This window comes from Parasteatoda tepidariorum, chromosome 1, assembly GCF_982258835.1.
Source record: "Parasteatoda tepidariorum strain Cologne lab strain chromosome 1, Ptep-v5.0, whole genome shotgun sequence".
Lineage (NCBI taxonomy): Eukaryota > Metazoa > Arthropoda > Arachnida > Araneae > Theridiidae > Parasteatoda > Parasteatoda tepidariorum.
In genome coordinates this window covers 47,925,786-47,943,377 of record NC_141755.1, presented here as the reverse complement: position 1 = coordinate 47,943,377, position 17,592 = coordinate 47,925,786, and the positions used below count along the sequence as shown (strand labels likewise).

General features: G+C 27.7%; 1 protein-coding gene across 4 annotated transcripts; it reads left to right on the top strand.

Annotated features, from left to right (window-relative positions):
• The first annotated feature begins 5,314 nt into the window (after positions 1–5,314).
• On the top strand, positions 5,315–16,267 carry LOC107445208 (uncharacterized). 4 transcript variants are annotated; one of them, XM_087162950.1, is made up of 7 exons: positions 5,315–5,399; positions 8,264–8,402; positions 9,819–9,880; positions 12,822–12,929; positions 13,158–13,208; positions 14,416–14,439; positions 15,909–16,267. In XM_087162950.1, exons 2-7 carry the CDS (start codon positions 8,282–8,284, stop codon positions 15,984–15,986), a joined length of 444 nt encoding a protein of 147 aa, XP_087019076.1. In that variant the 5' UTR covers positions 5,315–5,399; positions 8,264–8,281; the 3' UTR covers positions 15,987–16,267. The 4 variants fall into 4 exon arrangements, with proteins under 4 accessions (XP_087019076.1, XP_015915039.2, XP_087019072.1 ...); XM_016059553.4 differs by lacking the exon at positions 5,315–5,399 and adding an exon at positions 6,342–6,471 and having other exon boundaries at positions 15,909–16,263; XM_087162946.1 differs by lacking the exon at positions 5,315–5,399 and adding an exon at positions 6,402–6,426 and having other exon boundaries at positions 15,909–16,266.
• Positions 16,268–17,592: the final 1,325 nt, after the last annotated feature.

Here is a 17,592-nt window from a genome sequence, read left to right as displayed (position 1 = left end):
GGAATAGAAAAACAAGAGTTTTGTTTTAAATAAAGAAAAAGTTTTTTTCATTAGAAAATATGGTTTTCTTATATTTTACATTATCACCCAACCATAGCCAATCACCTAGCTTCATTTTTAGAACTCTATCTTTTTACGCGTATAGTAAGAATGCCACGTATTTCGACCCTCCTCGAGTGATGTGGGCAACACCTGAGAAGGTATACCTCTTTCTAGGCTTCCACACCATAACCAACGAGAGGAATTATATCCAAGACAGATTTAACGTACCCCATGTTCCGAATTCAAGCCAGATTAGTGCTTAATTAACTTAACAATTGCGTTGGCAAGTGGTGCCCCTTTATTCCTATTAAGAGTTTCACAGCTTTTGGTGCTGCGGCAGGACCCCCAGAGTCTAGTCACTTGAGAATACTGTTCTTGTACGCATAGTGGGAAAAATATATTTTATTTCGACAGGATTACATCTTTAAATGTGAATGAATTTTAAGTATCAAATCCTGTTAATATTGTTTTTAGTAGTTAAAGTCTCACTTTGATCAACATTGTAGCGCAAAGATTAAGAAGGTTTATAAAACATATTAAAACCCACAAGAATGACTCCCTAGACAAGCAATCGAAATAAATAGTTGAAACAGTTTATTAAATACGGTGATATGATCTCTCAGATCTCGGGGTTTCAATCATTACAAACGCCTTTTAACATAAAATATATTTAATAACAAGAAGGATGATGATGATGGTACAGTGGCATGGAGGAAACTGATTAGAAACTAATGATTTTACATTACTGCGCAGAGCGCCATCTATTGAGTATTAGAAATTATAATTAACAAACTTCCCCCCGATGAACTTTTAGTTCATAACAATTTAGTCATTTCATATATTAATCAAAGTTATTTTTCTCAAATGTAAGGTACCAATATTTAAAAAATAATATAATCTTACCTTTTTACAATATGAGCCCTTCTTAATTATATAAAGATTATAATGCAATAATATTAATTGAATTCTTAAAAAATAATATGTTTCATGAGCATTAGTTCAAACTTTTAACAAATAAATGAAATTACCTTAACCTTATAAATGAAATTATGACCTTATAAATGAAATTATTGAAATTTAAGTAAATATCAATTGATGAAATTAAATTATCATATCATGAATAATAAATCAAGCAATTTTCACAACACAAATTCTTTCACATGCAAAATATTTCAATTTTAAACAAACATGCATTTAAACAAGAAAATATATATGTATGCATATTTTCTTTAAATCAAAAAAGTTCAAATAATATCTTAAGATAAACTTAATTTGTAAGTTAAATGATTATCTTAAGTAATATTGTAAAATAAAATGTTCAAATAATAATAAATGTGAATTTAAAGTTCAAACAGAATGTTCATATTAATTTAATTGTTCACTTCTAAATTATATAATAAATTTATAGGACGTTTTATTATTGACGTATCTGTTTTCAAAGCACATGCTCTTATTTTGTTATCACGTCCTTGAAATGTTTGCACAATTTTTCTAAGTTTCCACATGCTCCTTGGAAGGATGATGATGGTACAGTGGCATGGAGGAAACTGATTAGAAACTAATGATTTTACATTAATGCGCAGAGCGCCATCTATTGAGTATTAGAAATTATAATTAACACAGTTATTGATCATAAATGTATAGAGAGTAGCCACAATCTGGAAGAGTCAAGAGACAGGCTTAATTTATGAGACATTTTTAAATTCTTGGGTAATAAGGGAGCACCGTTCCCTCGCTGCTGATATGGAGCCCCACTCTTCATGTTTACTTTAACATCAAATTTGTTTTTTGACGATTAAAAGTAAGCAACATTAAAATTAAATACTATTCAAATAAAAGGTCTTAAAATTTATTTATACCAATATAATTAACTCGTTTGAGATAAAATTTAAACAGAATCATTTTGTTTGGTTGCCATTTCAACCATACTTACAATTTTTTTCATTATATTTATATATAACTCCCTGTTACTATAAAAATTCTATGAAAGGTTTTCACTGAAAAGACTATTTACCATCGGAGCAAAAAGTAAATTATTTAATATCAACTAAAAGCATTTAATGCTTATTTTCTATTAATTATTTTAATTGAATACGTTGACTATACACAATTTTACACACAAATTATTATAAAATTAAGAAGGATTTTTTTCAAATGCAACAATAATTTATAAACCATTAACTAATTGTAATACGCTTATTAAATATGCGTGGAAATAAGTAATTTCAAGTTATAAACTTTAATGTTTTAGTCTTTTGCAGATTCGTCTCCCGGATGGAAGTGAAGAGAAGTCAAGAAATAATCAGTTAATACATGTGACATAAGACATCGTGTTCTATAAAAGAACGAACAATTTTTTTTCTGCATGTATGAACAGCCAGTCCTTCTTTGGCCGATGGCCTGATATCTATCATAGGATTAAGATTGTAGATGATGATTCTGTACATATTTATTCAACATTACGATTTTTAGATTTAAGTCAAACATTTAAAGTATTAATAAATGTTGTGTTCCAGTTTACTTGTGCTTTCATCATTTTAGCGTACTCTGCTTTGTGGGTTAAACCCAGAACATGCTTATCAAAAAATGCTACGCAATAAGATCATTTCAAGCGATTACTTTATATTTTAATTTAGAATTTTTTTTTAGTTTCAAATCCATGAAATCAAATAATAACTAAAATAGAGCAAGCAATAAATTGTATTGAAATCAATGACGTAATATTTAGAGAAGATTTTAAATTCTACAAGCAAATACCGTTGGATAAGAGATAAATAAATAATTTATTGATTTTCTGCTGATGGCAATTTTACGGATTTTTTCTAATAATTAGTGCAAACATATTAAGCTAAGCGAAAACAAACATTTAAAGTAAGTTTCCAGGTGTAAAACTTTCAAATCTTTTAATATTATGAAATTTTAAATTAAAGAACACAAAATTTATCCGGTATCATTTCTCTCTTTATCAGTCAGTAAGGATTTATCCACTAATCTTTTATATTCAGATGTAATTCAACAATAACGCTTTTCAGAAATATTTTAATAGGTTTAATATATCTAACTGTGATAAAACGTATCTTTAATGTTTCATTGAAAAATCAACAATTATGGCTATCATTTATAAACGACATTTGGGAATATTAAGAAAGGTATCTAATTTTATCGTCTAAAAATGTATAAGTTTTTAATGAGAGAAGAATCCTTATTACTCCGAAACGGTGATTGGTGTTGAGCAAAGAATATGCATTAAATTTTCCTCGCAAGGAAATTTCTTCTATAAAAAAATTTTAAGTGAAGATAAAAGGGGCCGTAAAGATGAGTATTTATCAAAAGTATTGGTTTGGTACAAAATGGTTAGAGATTGTAAAAAATCTGTCGAAGCTGATCAGCGATCCAATTTCGATTATTGATCATTATATCGATTAAGTCGGAGATCTGATACTCAGTGTTCATCTTTTAACAATAAAAGACCTTATTGAAGAAGTACTAATTATCATTCACTATATCACACTAACTATCATTCACTATACTTAACATTTATAAATCACTACATCATTCGGTTCCCGTCAAGAAATTTTAATATAATGTTTAAGGTGTAACGTATTGCTTACCGAGTTATTCCAAGAACTTTGAATTTGTTATCCAAAATTTCATATATTGCCACTTAAAGTTGTTCTCTGTAAAATGGTGTAAAAATTTGTATTTCTTACAGTTCAAAATATTTTCGACTATCATTTAATAAAATAATAAGTGTTTACTAAAAGTGAAATTTTGCAAGGAATTATCTTTGGATAAACAAATTTTTTAATTGCGTGTAAAACAATTATAAATTGTGGTCTACATTTCCCAGAATGCGGCTGCATCCTTTATTTTGGGAGTCAATCTGAATCTGTAGAAAAAAAGCTATGTTTATTCAGAGAAATTACGTTTTGGTGTCTGATTTCGTAGCCAAAAGTATCATCTGCATTAATTAATTAATTAGCATATTTGAAGTCATCCCCTCAATTGAGTTACAAAATCAGACATAAAAATAATCTGCTCCTTCAAAATTTTTTGAAACCCTGATTTTGAACTATAACTATATGGGGTACTCACTATATGGAAAACATGGTTAAAATAAAAGGGAAGCGACGAGAAATTCCACACACTATTGTACTTAATTTTTGAAATTAATTATAGGTTTCAAAACTTGTTTGCGCAAATTTATAAACTTGTTTTCTTTTAATAAAAACATATAATAATTATTCATAAGAATTTGCTCTGAATTTTAAGGTACATGAATGTAGGTATGAACCTTGAATGTACAAGGTACATGAATGTAGATATGAACCTTGAATGTTCAAGGTACATGAATTTAGGCATGAACCTTGAGTGTACCTTGTACATTCAAGGTACAAGGAAACTATTTCACCAACTTTGCTTATGTATTACATTTAGTCATAAGAATTTTAAAGAATAATAAAAAGGTTTGACTACTGCTAAATCATGTAAAATTATTATATAAATATTAAAATGGCTTTTTTTTCTTAAATTCTGTCAGAAAAAATAAATTTTAAGGCTGATAAAGTTTTCTGATTTACGAAATTGTAAATTTTGTTTATCCGGAGATAACTCCATGCAAAAATCCTTTTTAAGAATAATAATTATTTTTGGTTCTTTAATTGAAAAAAAGTTTTTTTTTTATTTTGCACACTGTGCTTTTAGGAAGTAACTTTGTTTTATGTTGCATAAAAAGGGAGGTCTTTTAAAAGTTGTTTTTAATTTTTACTACTTTCATTACTTTCTGACTGAGATGTTAGTGTTGGATTCATAATTATTGAAATGTGTCATTAATCATTAGACAGTTATTCAATTTAAAATTGAAATTTTTTTTAAAATGATTGAAGTAACTTATATATGATAAGTTATATATGACCTATAATTTATATTTGACTCATATGCTTTACCACTATTTTAAGTGGATTATGTTTTTCTCGAATAATTTTACTAAACTTCGTGTGTATAAAAATGATTCGTTTTCACGCAAAGTTGTTTCTGATAATTTTCTTTAATTTTCTTCTTTTTTGATAAAAATTGTTATAAAAGAAAACCAGCAGTATTTGTAGTAACTACATATGGTGATTTAAATATTGTAAAACAATACAAGTGACTTACGCGTGATCCATTAAATTGCAGAATAACACCGTAATCTATGAAAATAAAGTAATTTTATTGTGAATTGAGGTAAAATGTTTTTAAGCAAGAGAATTTTGAAGAAAAGAAAAATTACATGTTTTTTTCTTGACTCTAAGACGTCGTTTATTTGCATAACATAGTACTTGTAAATTTTCAGAGTTGCTCAAACTTTGGTTTTTTGGGTATGCTTTTTATTTTTAAAATAATTTCATGTACATAAACGGAAATGTTAAATAATGAATGTATTTTCTTTCTAATTTGTTTATAATCGTTATAATTATAATTTCTTTCTAGTACTTGAATTTCAAAATTGATAATACCACCATTTAAAAAAAAAACTTTTTCTTCACGCTTATTCAATTATTGAATTTAGCATATTAGGAATGTCTCTGTAATAATGAAAAATGTAATTAAGATACTATATCATTCTCGTTCTGAGAACAATTACAGTTTATTTATTTTGAAGCTATCAATCAAAACATTTCTGTATTGAAGATCTTGATAATGATTTAGAAACAGTTTTTAAAATTATAAATAACATATTGTTAAAACACTGTAAATAATTCATCGTTAAATACTTATAATATTTATCAATTCTTCGTTTTATGCTACAACTATAATTGAAGAATACAAATTATGAAAGAAATATTTAATTTTGAGATGGGTCAATGAATTTGAACTACATATTTTCTGGTTTTTCCCAAATATTTAAAAAAAAATATGTACATATATTCATATATTGTTATTAAATTCAACAAAGAAATACGGCTGATACGTTGTTAAAAATAATCCAAATATTGCTAACAATATTATATAAATGCTCTATAATTCTGTTCTATAACATTAGATCTGTTATTGCTTTATTTAAATCAGATGAGTTATCATTTGTTTAAAGACTTAAAGTCCAAAATTTTTTTGTTTTTGCAAATTTTGTATTTAACAGTCAAATGAAAAGGGTTTTAAAAGAATTTAAAAGGAAACTAGAACATAGAAGAGTTCCGTTTATTTGTGTTTTTGACAAGTATTTACAAAAATGAACAGCATTTTGCACACTTCTTTTTAACATTCATTTATAAACGGAAAAACTTTACCGCCTTTCAAATGTTTCTCTTTTCGAATTTGTCTATAGAATAAAGGGTGGTGATTTATCTTTTCAAAGATGATTTCATGAATAATGCAAGCAGAGAAAAAAACATGGTTTAAAAAGAGGTACTTTTTATTAAAAAATAACTAATGTACTGCTTTATTAGTTGGGTAAGTTAACTTTATTGATAGTGGTTGATAGCACAAATATCTTATTAATTACTGTAAAGGATAGAAGTAATTAAAAAATTCTATACATATTTATTGAATACGTTTTATAAATCTTTATATGATAAGTATAAAGTCAATATCAAGATGATTATTTGCATATTATCTTATTAATTATTATAACTGCTTAGTTTTTAACGAAATTATCAAAAAAAAATTCTATGTTAAATTTATTTATTCATTAGGCATTTAATAAGAATAAGATGTTAATATTAAATAGTAGATTATGTTTTTAATATATTTCTTTTGGGTACAAGACGTATTTTGAAATATGTAAGGAATTAAATACTTGTACATTTAGAATAAACGTAAATGATATACGAAATCTGCGCATTTGCCTTAATTTTGATGTAAAATAAGAAATAAGTTGAATGAATTGATGTGAAATAAGAAAGTCAATATACTTAGTCCATAGCATATATAAAAATTCTAGAAAGTGAAATGTTTAGTTTTTAAAGATGAGTGTTTGCGTTGCTTGTACTTACTACTTGTATAAAGTGACCCTTATTGTGTTATTTTGAATGAATAGTTATTTTAATTTTAATGTAATTTTCTAATAATATTTAAATAACAAAAACATTCCTCGGTGTGTTTTTCAGAAAAACTGTGTATGGAGAACAATAAATTTATTATGCATAATAAACAATTGAGATGGAATTAGTAACACGGAATAGTTTCGTAATTACTGTTTTTATTATATACAGTACAAAATACAGTAAATTTAATATGTATGATATACATAGCACAGTCGTGAGCTATACGCAAAATATAGTACTTTCATTAATCATGATATACATTTGAGTTAGAACAATTAACATGCAGCAGTTTCGTAATAACCGTTTTAATTATGTAGTTTTAGAATCCTTGACAAAAAATTGTTCTCACAGAGGGTTTCAAATAAATATTTAAGTGTATCAAAAACTGATGAAACAAGATTTACGACGGTGTGGTTCGAAACTTCGAAACTTGTCAGATTACAGCGTGAAACTTGAAGGTGTTTCTTTCTTAAAAGTGTCTATTTGAAACTTGAAAGCTTTCCGTTCCCTTTCAAAACATTGAAACAGGTTTGGATAAAAGGTTAAGATTTCGATAGATTGATCGATAGATTTAAGATTTTTCAATATTAACTATAGTTTTGTGAACCTCTGTGCAAATTTTTTTTACTTTGAATTCGAAAATAATTTTGAAAATATACATTAAGGGTAGTCATTACGAGCACACAGCATCATTTCAAATAGGATAATAAAGGTATGAGTTTGGAATAAAATTATGATATTTCAAAAATAAGTGGAAATGCTTTGCTGTTATGGATTTAATGTTTCTGTACCTCGAAGAATTTCAATCATTAATGTTCATCGTTTTTATTTTATTTTTTAAAATAATTATAAAAATATACATTAAGAATGATAAGGAACACCCATTATCACATGGAATACGATAAAAAAATGTATGAGTTTGGACTCAAATTACACTTTGAAAATAAAGTAAATGTTTTGTAATATTAAGCTGAAATTGATTCAAAGTTTCGGTGATTTGAGAAATTTCAACCATCAATGCACACTTTTTGTTACTTTATTTTTGAAAATAATTCCAAAAATATACATTAAGGATGGAAATTACAAACGCCCAGTATCACTTGTAATACGATAAAAACAGTACGTTCAGCTGTAATAGATTTAATGTTTCTATGAGAAAATTATTATTAATATTATTATTTTTATTTTTTTAAATATAGGGTTGACATTCAAGTAGCATGATGTTGAAGGTATTTATTTTTCTTATCTTTGGAACTATTTCTTGTTCTGCTCTACATCTAAACATTACTGATGTTGGAGAATATGGGAGACAAAACGTGTGGAGAAAAACGTTGTGCGGTGAGTTAGAATAAAATTTTACCGGCATTTTTTTTATAACTTATTAAAACAATAAAATGTATTCTTTTCTACAGCTAAATATAATTATTACGTACAATGAATATCAAGAAAAGTCATCATGAAGCATTCAAAAACTTTAAAATTTATTAAAAGATTTACGAACTCAACACAATGTAAAAAATCCCGGATCAAATTACTATAAAAAAACTGGGGCTCTAGGTTCCGGTACATTTTACCGTAGTCCATTTTTACGGGAGCATATTATAGAACAAAAAATCTGATAGACCATAATTTTTATAGTAATAATTGCCATGATATCACAAAATGACTCTTATTAAATAAACATTTCTGTTTAAATTACGGAACAATATTTTTACGGTAAAAATAGATTTTAAGGATAATGCCATCAAATACCGTAATTTCGATCCGGAATTTTTTACGGTGTAGTATGTTTGGATTGACACTTTAATTCAAATATGAAATTAGGTTATACAAAAATAAATACAAATACAGTTGTTATTTATTCATTAATTATTTGTTGAAAAATTTGATACTGTTCAGAAACGGTTTAAATATAAAGTATACAAAAATTGAGTCACTTTGACGAAATTCAAATTCAAAATAAACTGATTGAATTGTTCCTGAATTGGGTACTTGCACTTCAAGAAGAAGCAAAAAAGGAGAAGATCACGAATATCCGCACATATGACCTATGATGTCAGCTCCAGATGATCGTTTCTAAGCAGAATGGCGTATTTAAGTTGAGCTAAGTTTCTCCACATAATTTAGAATGTCAATTAACATGAAGTTAATTAATTACAGCTCCGTCATGAGCATCGATACTTGACGGGCTTGGCATACATGAAATGGAATGGAAGGAACAGTTGCTAACGTTAGCAAATGCACTATTCAACAACCAATCAGGATCAAGATACCTGCTCTACGTCATTTGCAGGAATCCCATTGAGTGAAAAACCAAGAATTAATGTTTTCAATTTTGTAGCTCAGTATTGAATTAGACTTTACTCTAATTAGACTTTACTTTAGAGGATGTTTGCAAGTGTTTATAATAGTAGAGTGGCTATAGTTGCTTCAAAGGCAAGAAAATGGCAATAAGTAAAAGATTTGGCATTTCTTGATGTATAAAAAAACAAAAACAATTCGAAATAAAAGGTCTCTTTTTTAAATTTCTTTTTTATTTTTTTAAAAAAAGAACCATTTTTAATAAAAAAATTGTATTTTTTTTGTATTATTAAAAGTTATCCATAAAAAAATGAATGACGATCATTAAAAAAAGCATAAAAGCAAATTTTTTAAGCACATCCATCTGTAATATCTATCTTGAAGCAAACTTATAGAGCAAAAAATGTCAGGAATAAAACTTTTCACAAAAAAATAACTTAAATTTATTTACAGAGAAACATAGTGATGTTCTTTACTCAGATATGGAAAAATGCTTGCAGTTGGAGCCCAAAGCAGTAAGTAGTTTTTTAAAACCCTTTATTGTTTTTTCTAAATAAAAAAAGTTAAAAATTTGTAATCCAAGAATATTTTTTAAGCAAAAACATTGTGCTTCAGTATACCTAAGAAAAATGCATTAAAGTGAAGAAGTGACGATAGTTGTTTTGTCACTTTGACGAAATTTTTGCTTCGTGCATATACAGTCAAACCCCGCTATAGTGAACACTGTTTATAGTGAACTCCCGGATACAGTGAACAAAATGTTTGGTCCCGTGCCTTGCTATACACGCATAATGTTATTTTTTATGGATATAGTGAACCAAAAAAGTGAGGAAGTTGGATATAATGAACTTTTTTCTATCTTCGACTGATTTTTTTCTTCATTTTTTTTGTAATAATTTTGAAATTTTTACTTCAAAATAAATGCATATACCGATTTTTAAAGAGATTTATAGAGGGGAATGTAGTGATAGCATTTTTTTCTCGTTTGCTTCTTTTATTTCACTTTCCCATCCCTAAACAAACAAAGCAGATGTTTCCAACCTAGGCAGATGATGCACCTGTAAGGTGTCAGTGGGATCAATATGCATTTTCTATCAGATGGAATGAGTAATTATTCATTATTGGTCAAAGGATTTGACACTAATATGTGTTGATAAGGCCCTTATTTCAACTTAACTTCTTCAGTTAAAACAAAGCCTGCAAACAAGTGTCTCAAATTTAACTATGGCGAGCAGTAAACGTAAAACATTCTTCATTGATGATAAAATGGGTATAATCAGAAAAATTGAAAATGTATGCAATCAAACTGATATTTTCAGGGAATATAAACTATCCAAATCTGAAATTTGTAACATATGGAAAAATAGGCAATTGATAATTTCTGCTCATGAAAAAAATTTTGATGGCAGAAAAAAGTTGAGAAAAGCAGATCACAAGGATGTTGAAGAAGCATTACTAAAGTGGTTCACCATTCGAAGAAGCCGCAATCTTCCAGTATCTGGACAAATGCCGATGAATTTGCTAAGTGCTTTTATGAGACTACTTTTACGTGCTCGAATGGCAGGTTAGACAGGTTTAAAAAGCGGAATAACAGAAATTCAGGAAAAATTATCTGAGAGTCGGGAAGTGTTTCCATATCTGATGTTGAGGATTGCTCATCAGCTAAAGATTACTAATTTTTTTTTTGTACGCAAGACGAAGAGTAATGAAAAATAACACATTATTTGCTACTACATAATATTTTTCAGTCATTTATTTGAATAATGTGTAATAAAAGGGAGGAGTTTGGGAATCATTAGTTAAATTGCCTGCGTAACGGATATAGTGAACACCCGGTTATAGTGAACCGAAATTTCGGTCCCTTGAAGGTTCACTATAGCCGAGTTTGATTGTAATAGGAAATAGTTCCGTCGAAAACGAAGAAAGTTTCGTGAAATTCGAGTTTTACTGTGCATTATAAAGCTATATTTTTTAATTAATTTTGCCGAAATAATTAAAAAAGTGTTTTGGTTTTAATTACAGAACTCTTTAGTGTTCCCATAAAACCAGAAGCACGGTAAATTCATATTCTGGTAATTGTGACCTAACTTTTTTTCTCATTGCATATTACTTTAAGTGAATACGATAAGAGAAAACTGATTTTCTGTTCAGAAAAGCAATCAGATCGATGTTAGAAGAAAACAAATGTTAAAACCGAACACGCACTGATCATAATAAGGTACCAGCATACAATTTAAATTCAAGATTATAAGCATCAAGAATATAGAAATTATGGTAGCTAAAAAAATACTAAAATTCTGTTTTGTTGATATTTTTAGCAAATTAAAGGTAAAGTAAAACTTAAAAGGATATAACGGGACAATAAATTACTTTTCTCGCAGTTTCGTAAATGGCATAGATCAGTGGTTCCCAAATGGCGTTCCGCGAAACCTCAAGGTTCCGTGGAAGGGCTACAGGGTTTCTGAGGGTCAGAACTTTTTTTTTTTACCAGCTTTGAATTTCGGAATCTGTAACTAAACTTGTATCCGATTAATTTTCCATTATTTATTTAATGTTTTTGTTATTTTTTATGAAATTGTTTAATTAAATGCTTGTGAAAAAAGAAAATCAAAATAAAAAAAAATCTAGACAGTATTTTAAATGAATAAGGAAAAGGAATGAATTATGAAAGGGAAAAATTTAAGAATATAGAACAAAAATAATCAAATTCAACAACGAAGAAATGTATCTCTCTAATGATCATTCTTAACATTTATATTGATTCTTTTTCACTCGGTTCAATGTTTATGTTGTCTTTATTTCAATGAAAACCAAGTTTTTGCTCATGTATATTCAATTTATACAAACACTAAGTCAGAAGACCACGTACAGCTTCAGACCCGTAAGTTTAAATGTCTGATATATTAATAAAACGATGCTATTCAAATTTGTTATTTATTAATTATTCATTAAATATTTTTAAAATAATTAATAAAATTTCAAACATTAAATATTTTCATTAATTTATAAATTTACTTAAAGTCGCAGGGTTCCGTCAAAAGTTGATTGATCATTTAGGGTGAGGGGATTTAATTATAGACTGTGTCAACCTTCATCTATCAAAAGGTACCTCGTGATTGAATCAAGTTAACATGTCTTATATACTAGTGAATTGGTATTTAATATTTGTAGTGGTAGTTACGCCATATTACTTCTGGAAGGGGAGTTATGTGGCATAACTACCACTATAAATATTAAATACCAATTCACTAGTATATAAGACATGTTAACTTGATTCTATCACGAGGTACCTTTTGATAGATTTAGGTTGACATAATCTATAATTATATCCCCTCATTTAATATTTATAGTGGTAGTTACGCCACAAGGGTTTCATAACCGAAAAAAATTGAAACATAGATGATCAATCGCATGCATAGATAACTTTTATTAATGTATTTGTATTTTCTTTTTTAGCTTCTAGGAGCTCTGGATGAATGTTTCACAGAAGTTGTACCCCAAGCGAAGACTGTTATAGCTGCCTATGTTATTGCAGCTTGTGAGAAAAAGGAGCTTTTCCTTAAAGTATGTACGATCTGTACGAATTAATGTTTACAGTTTTTGTGAAAAAGATGTTTTATGCAGTCGTTCATTTCGTTCGTAGTGTGAACAGGGATTTTAATTTTCTGATACACTGTGTTTGCATAAAGTCTTGGCGCACTTTTATCCTGTGATTAGGCAAAAGTGCACCATGACTTTACGACATATAGTAGAAATAAATACAGATATTAATCTATTTATGTACTTTCGTAGGTTGATAGTTGCATGGAAGAATATGAAGCTAATGTGGGCTTGAAAAAACAAGTAAGTTTAAATAATTTTAAAATAAAATCATTAAAAATGAAAAATGAAAAAATTAGAGGTATAAAACAAAGTTTAAAAAAATGTTAAAAAATATTAAGCTAGATTTAAAATCGGCTTGATTCAACAAGAAATCGGCGTGTGTTTTGTATTTTTAACGATAATCGAAACTTAATGTTTTATACTATTTTTCATATTATTTTGTATATTTTATATTTATTATTATTATTATGTCCTTTATTTTTATGTTTATACAAAAGAAACATTTTAATCAAAAGGATAAAGGAGTGGGAAATGCATTTTTAAAACTTTTTTCAGTTTTAGATTTTTATGCAAAAACTATACGAATCTTTTCATATAACTTCAATGAAAGTTTTTTTAAAAACGTCAACATTTATTTTTAAGGAAAAATTATATTTTCAAATTATGATCAAACTTAAATACGATGCTTCAATATTACTTTTGTTTAGTTTATTTCTAGAAATATAAATTTGTTAAATTTCTTTCAGAAATTTTGCTATGAATGTTTAAGGAGAAGTTTAAAAATTTACTAAAATTAAAATGCATTATTATTTTCTTTTTTAATGTTTTTTTAAAGCTATAAAATAAAATAAAAAAAAGCGTAATTACGTATTTATTGGTGACAAATTTAAGTAAAATGGTGGAATGACTAAAACATATATGATCAGAGTTTTGACGCAATTAGAAAAAAAGAAAATGAGAAAGAGAAAATTGCCTTCAATGTTTGTGGTTTTGCTGCATCACACTTAAGTGAAAATTACTTCAGCTTGACTTAGTCAATTTATTTCCATAGATCGAATAGTAAACTTTCTTATTCAAGTGAAATTATTTTCTTAGATTTATTTATAGAGTGATGTTGCTGCATTACAATGATTCAGCGTTAAAAAGAGATATAATGAAGAAAAACAAACTCTTCTATTGAGACATGAGATTATAAAAAAAATTTGCATGGCAAGAAATATATATTGGTTACATTTTCATCGTCAAGTGCCTTTTTATATAAATATTGGTCGCATTTTTTCAGATTTCTGCTAGATTTCTTAGTCCTAGAGAATCACTAAATTTTTTTTCCATGAAATTTATATTTTTTCTACTAATTTTTTTTATTTATATAAAATGTATTTACTTTTCTATATGTTAGGAATATATATTTACACTTTATGCATGTATTACTTTTTTGTTATTTCAGATGGAAATGGGAAAAGAAGCTGAGGTAAGTGCATGTATATTAATAAAATGTTAGTTTGAATGAAAATAATTCCCGGATTTTAGAGATCAGCTGCTTCATAGAATTAACACTGCTCTGTACATAAATAAATATACTGAAAATATGTAACGTTTACAATAAATCTCCATTTAAAAACACGATATCTCAGAAAAAGATGCATGCTCATTTTGGTTGTAATAATGCAGTACCTTCTTCAGTACGCTGTAAAGGGTTTCGTGTATCTGAACGGCAAAAATGGTTGCAACTATATTTTGTACCAAAAGGGTGTGCCCCTGCACCCAAAACCAATGATAATTCTTGGTATAGTTAAGCAATTAGAATGTCCTTTCAAACTATTTGGCTTAAAGTAGCCATCATAATATTTCTTAATGAGTAAAGCTAAAATTTATAATTACAGTAAGATATGATACACAATTTTAATACACATAATTTATATTTATAATATAATAAACATAATTTGTAATTATAGTAAGATATAATATAGAATAACGTAAAATTAGTAGTTATTTTAACGAGACTACGCAAAGTAGGAATCAGCATTTCAGGTTTGATACACGCGGCGTGTATACTAATTCTTGAAATAAAATTAGTTTGTAAATCAAACATACGAGATCACTAAGACGAATTCGAACTAATTTAAAAAAGCAGAGGCAGATAGAAATTAGACATTTTGAAATTATTTATTGCAGTTTACAAATGCTTAAAAATTAAAATATAAATATCCTTATTACACAACTAAAAACATACATACATATTTTAACGTCGAATTTTAAATCTCATAGATTAAAGGAGCATTGAAGATAATCACAAGCACTCTCCAACTTGTTATCGATTGTAAACAATTACAGATGATGTCAAAAACACGCCAACGCTGTAGTTTTTATCGACAAAAATATTTATTATATGATACATGATCTTGGTGCAAACGTAAGCCTTTTGCATTTTATGTGTTTACAGCTTTCATACACCGAATTGCATACGAAAACTTGATTTGGTGTTAACTTAAAAAAAGTGTTCACCACAAAAATTTCATAAAAAGTTTTTAAATTAAAAAATTGGAGTTAATTAAGTTAATGCTATTAAATTATTCTATATTTTAAATGGATTGTTATCCAGAAACAACGGAGAAACATAAGTTCTCTAAATTCAATATTTTTATTCTTTTTTTGACAGAACCTTATATTTTTCCAATCAAATTTTTATGCAGAAGGATAGTTAGTAGATAGTTAGTACGGATAATAGAAAAAGATAGTTAGTTAAAAGCAGAGTTCTCTGTTAAAACGTCAAAGAAGAATAACTTTTCTGAATTCTAAAGTCTTATAATTTTTGCTGATTTTGATTATTTTTTTCTTGAAAGATTCTAATTTAAAAGCAGCAATGAAGCTTAACATCTCTTAATTCTATTCTTTTATATGTATTGTTTTTATCAGTTTAAATTGTTTTCTTTTTTATAGGATTGTTATTTTGTAGCAGCAAAGAAGCATAACTTGCCTGAATTGTTTTTTTATTTCGAGAGTGCTCCAAAAAGCTAAATTTATTGATCTCAAACATCAGAATAAAGTAGCAAAACTTACCATAAGCAATAAATTTCTATAAAAAAATTGTGCGTGTGTATTTTATTCAAATTGTTGAACACCATTCATAAAATTACAGCTGCAAACACAGAATTCAGTTAATACTACTAAATACCGTCTCTTGTAAAAACATTGCACAAACTACCTACCGATTCATGAAAGTTCTCTCCATATATTACATTCCGTTATGTGTTTGTTTTAAATGTGATTGTACTATAAAATTTCGTCATTAAGATGGCGAAAACTCAATTAATACCATTGATGAAATGTATATTCAAATAAGAAATTATGTTTTCCTTATCAACATGAATTTGAAAAAAAAATTATTATTTTTTCTTTCTATAGTAAAAAGTTTTTGCAAAAAAAAAGCATTTCGATTTGAGCGAAACAATATATTCAGGAGAAACTAGTGTTAATTTGAAAAAAAAAAAATACATGCGTTAACAATCCTAAAAAATCTAGAAAAGATGCCCTAATGTAGAAAATTTCTGAAGTAGTACCAAAACATGTTAAATACATAAGTTCAATTTGTTATATTCTTGAATCATGGTTATTTTGAGAAAATTGTATTTAAAAAAAATTGCAGGACATTTTTTTCACTCCCATTTGAGAAAAATTGGGCACCTTATTGACGAACTTTAAAATTTCAAGTTTTTTCTGCAGTCAATGGAAGACCTTCATTTTCATATTGTCGTCTTCGCCTTTCGTATATGTTACAGATTGTTTTTGGTTGACTCCACAATCACCTTCTGTTACAATAGGTGTGTCGTACATATTTGTTTGTGTGTTGTACATACTTGTTAGTGTGTCGTACATACTCGTAGGTGCGTCGTTTTTCAAATTTTATTTTGAAAATGTAGTACCCGACAAATCTGGGCCAATACGCAAGGACATTAGAGAAAGAAAAATATTTCTCAAATCAAACAATATGTAATATCAACTCAAAATTTCGAAATTTTGATTAAAAACAACAAAATTATTATTAATTTTAGCTAGGTAAAAATGCTTATATAAATAGGTAAGGACCCCTTCTGCTAAAAACTTACATTAAATCCTTAATGTTTTATAAGAGACAGAGATGTCTTCTCTGGAAGTTGAAATGGAATGCAAATTCGTTATACAGATACTGTACTCAGCTCACTTGGCCAGTGATGCTAGTGATTCAGGGTCTACCAAGTATAAGTGCAGCCCCCTAAGGCAACTAAATTATTGCAATTCAATAAACGCGCTAAAAGGAGAACAAGCTTTAATGCTACATCCCCTATTTTAGTTACATTTATCTGCTAGTTTAATTGACTGTTTTCTGCTAAAATTGTCATAAATTGGGGTTTTGATTAAAACTAAGACAGGCTTGTGAAAAAATCGTACAATGGCATCTAAAGAATCACAGCGGTATATTTGAACGACTGCTTCTGTAATCAAATTTAATGTCTGTTTTATCGCAATTGCGTGGTCCGGAAGATGGTTAAAGACCATCTTGGCACAATATTGTTTCGAAATGAAAGCTTTTCAAAGAGCTCTCTGGGCATCTTTCATTTGACCCTGAGGACTGGCGCTTTGGTAA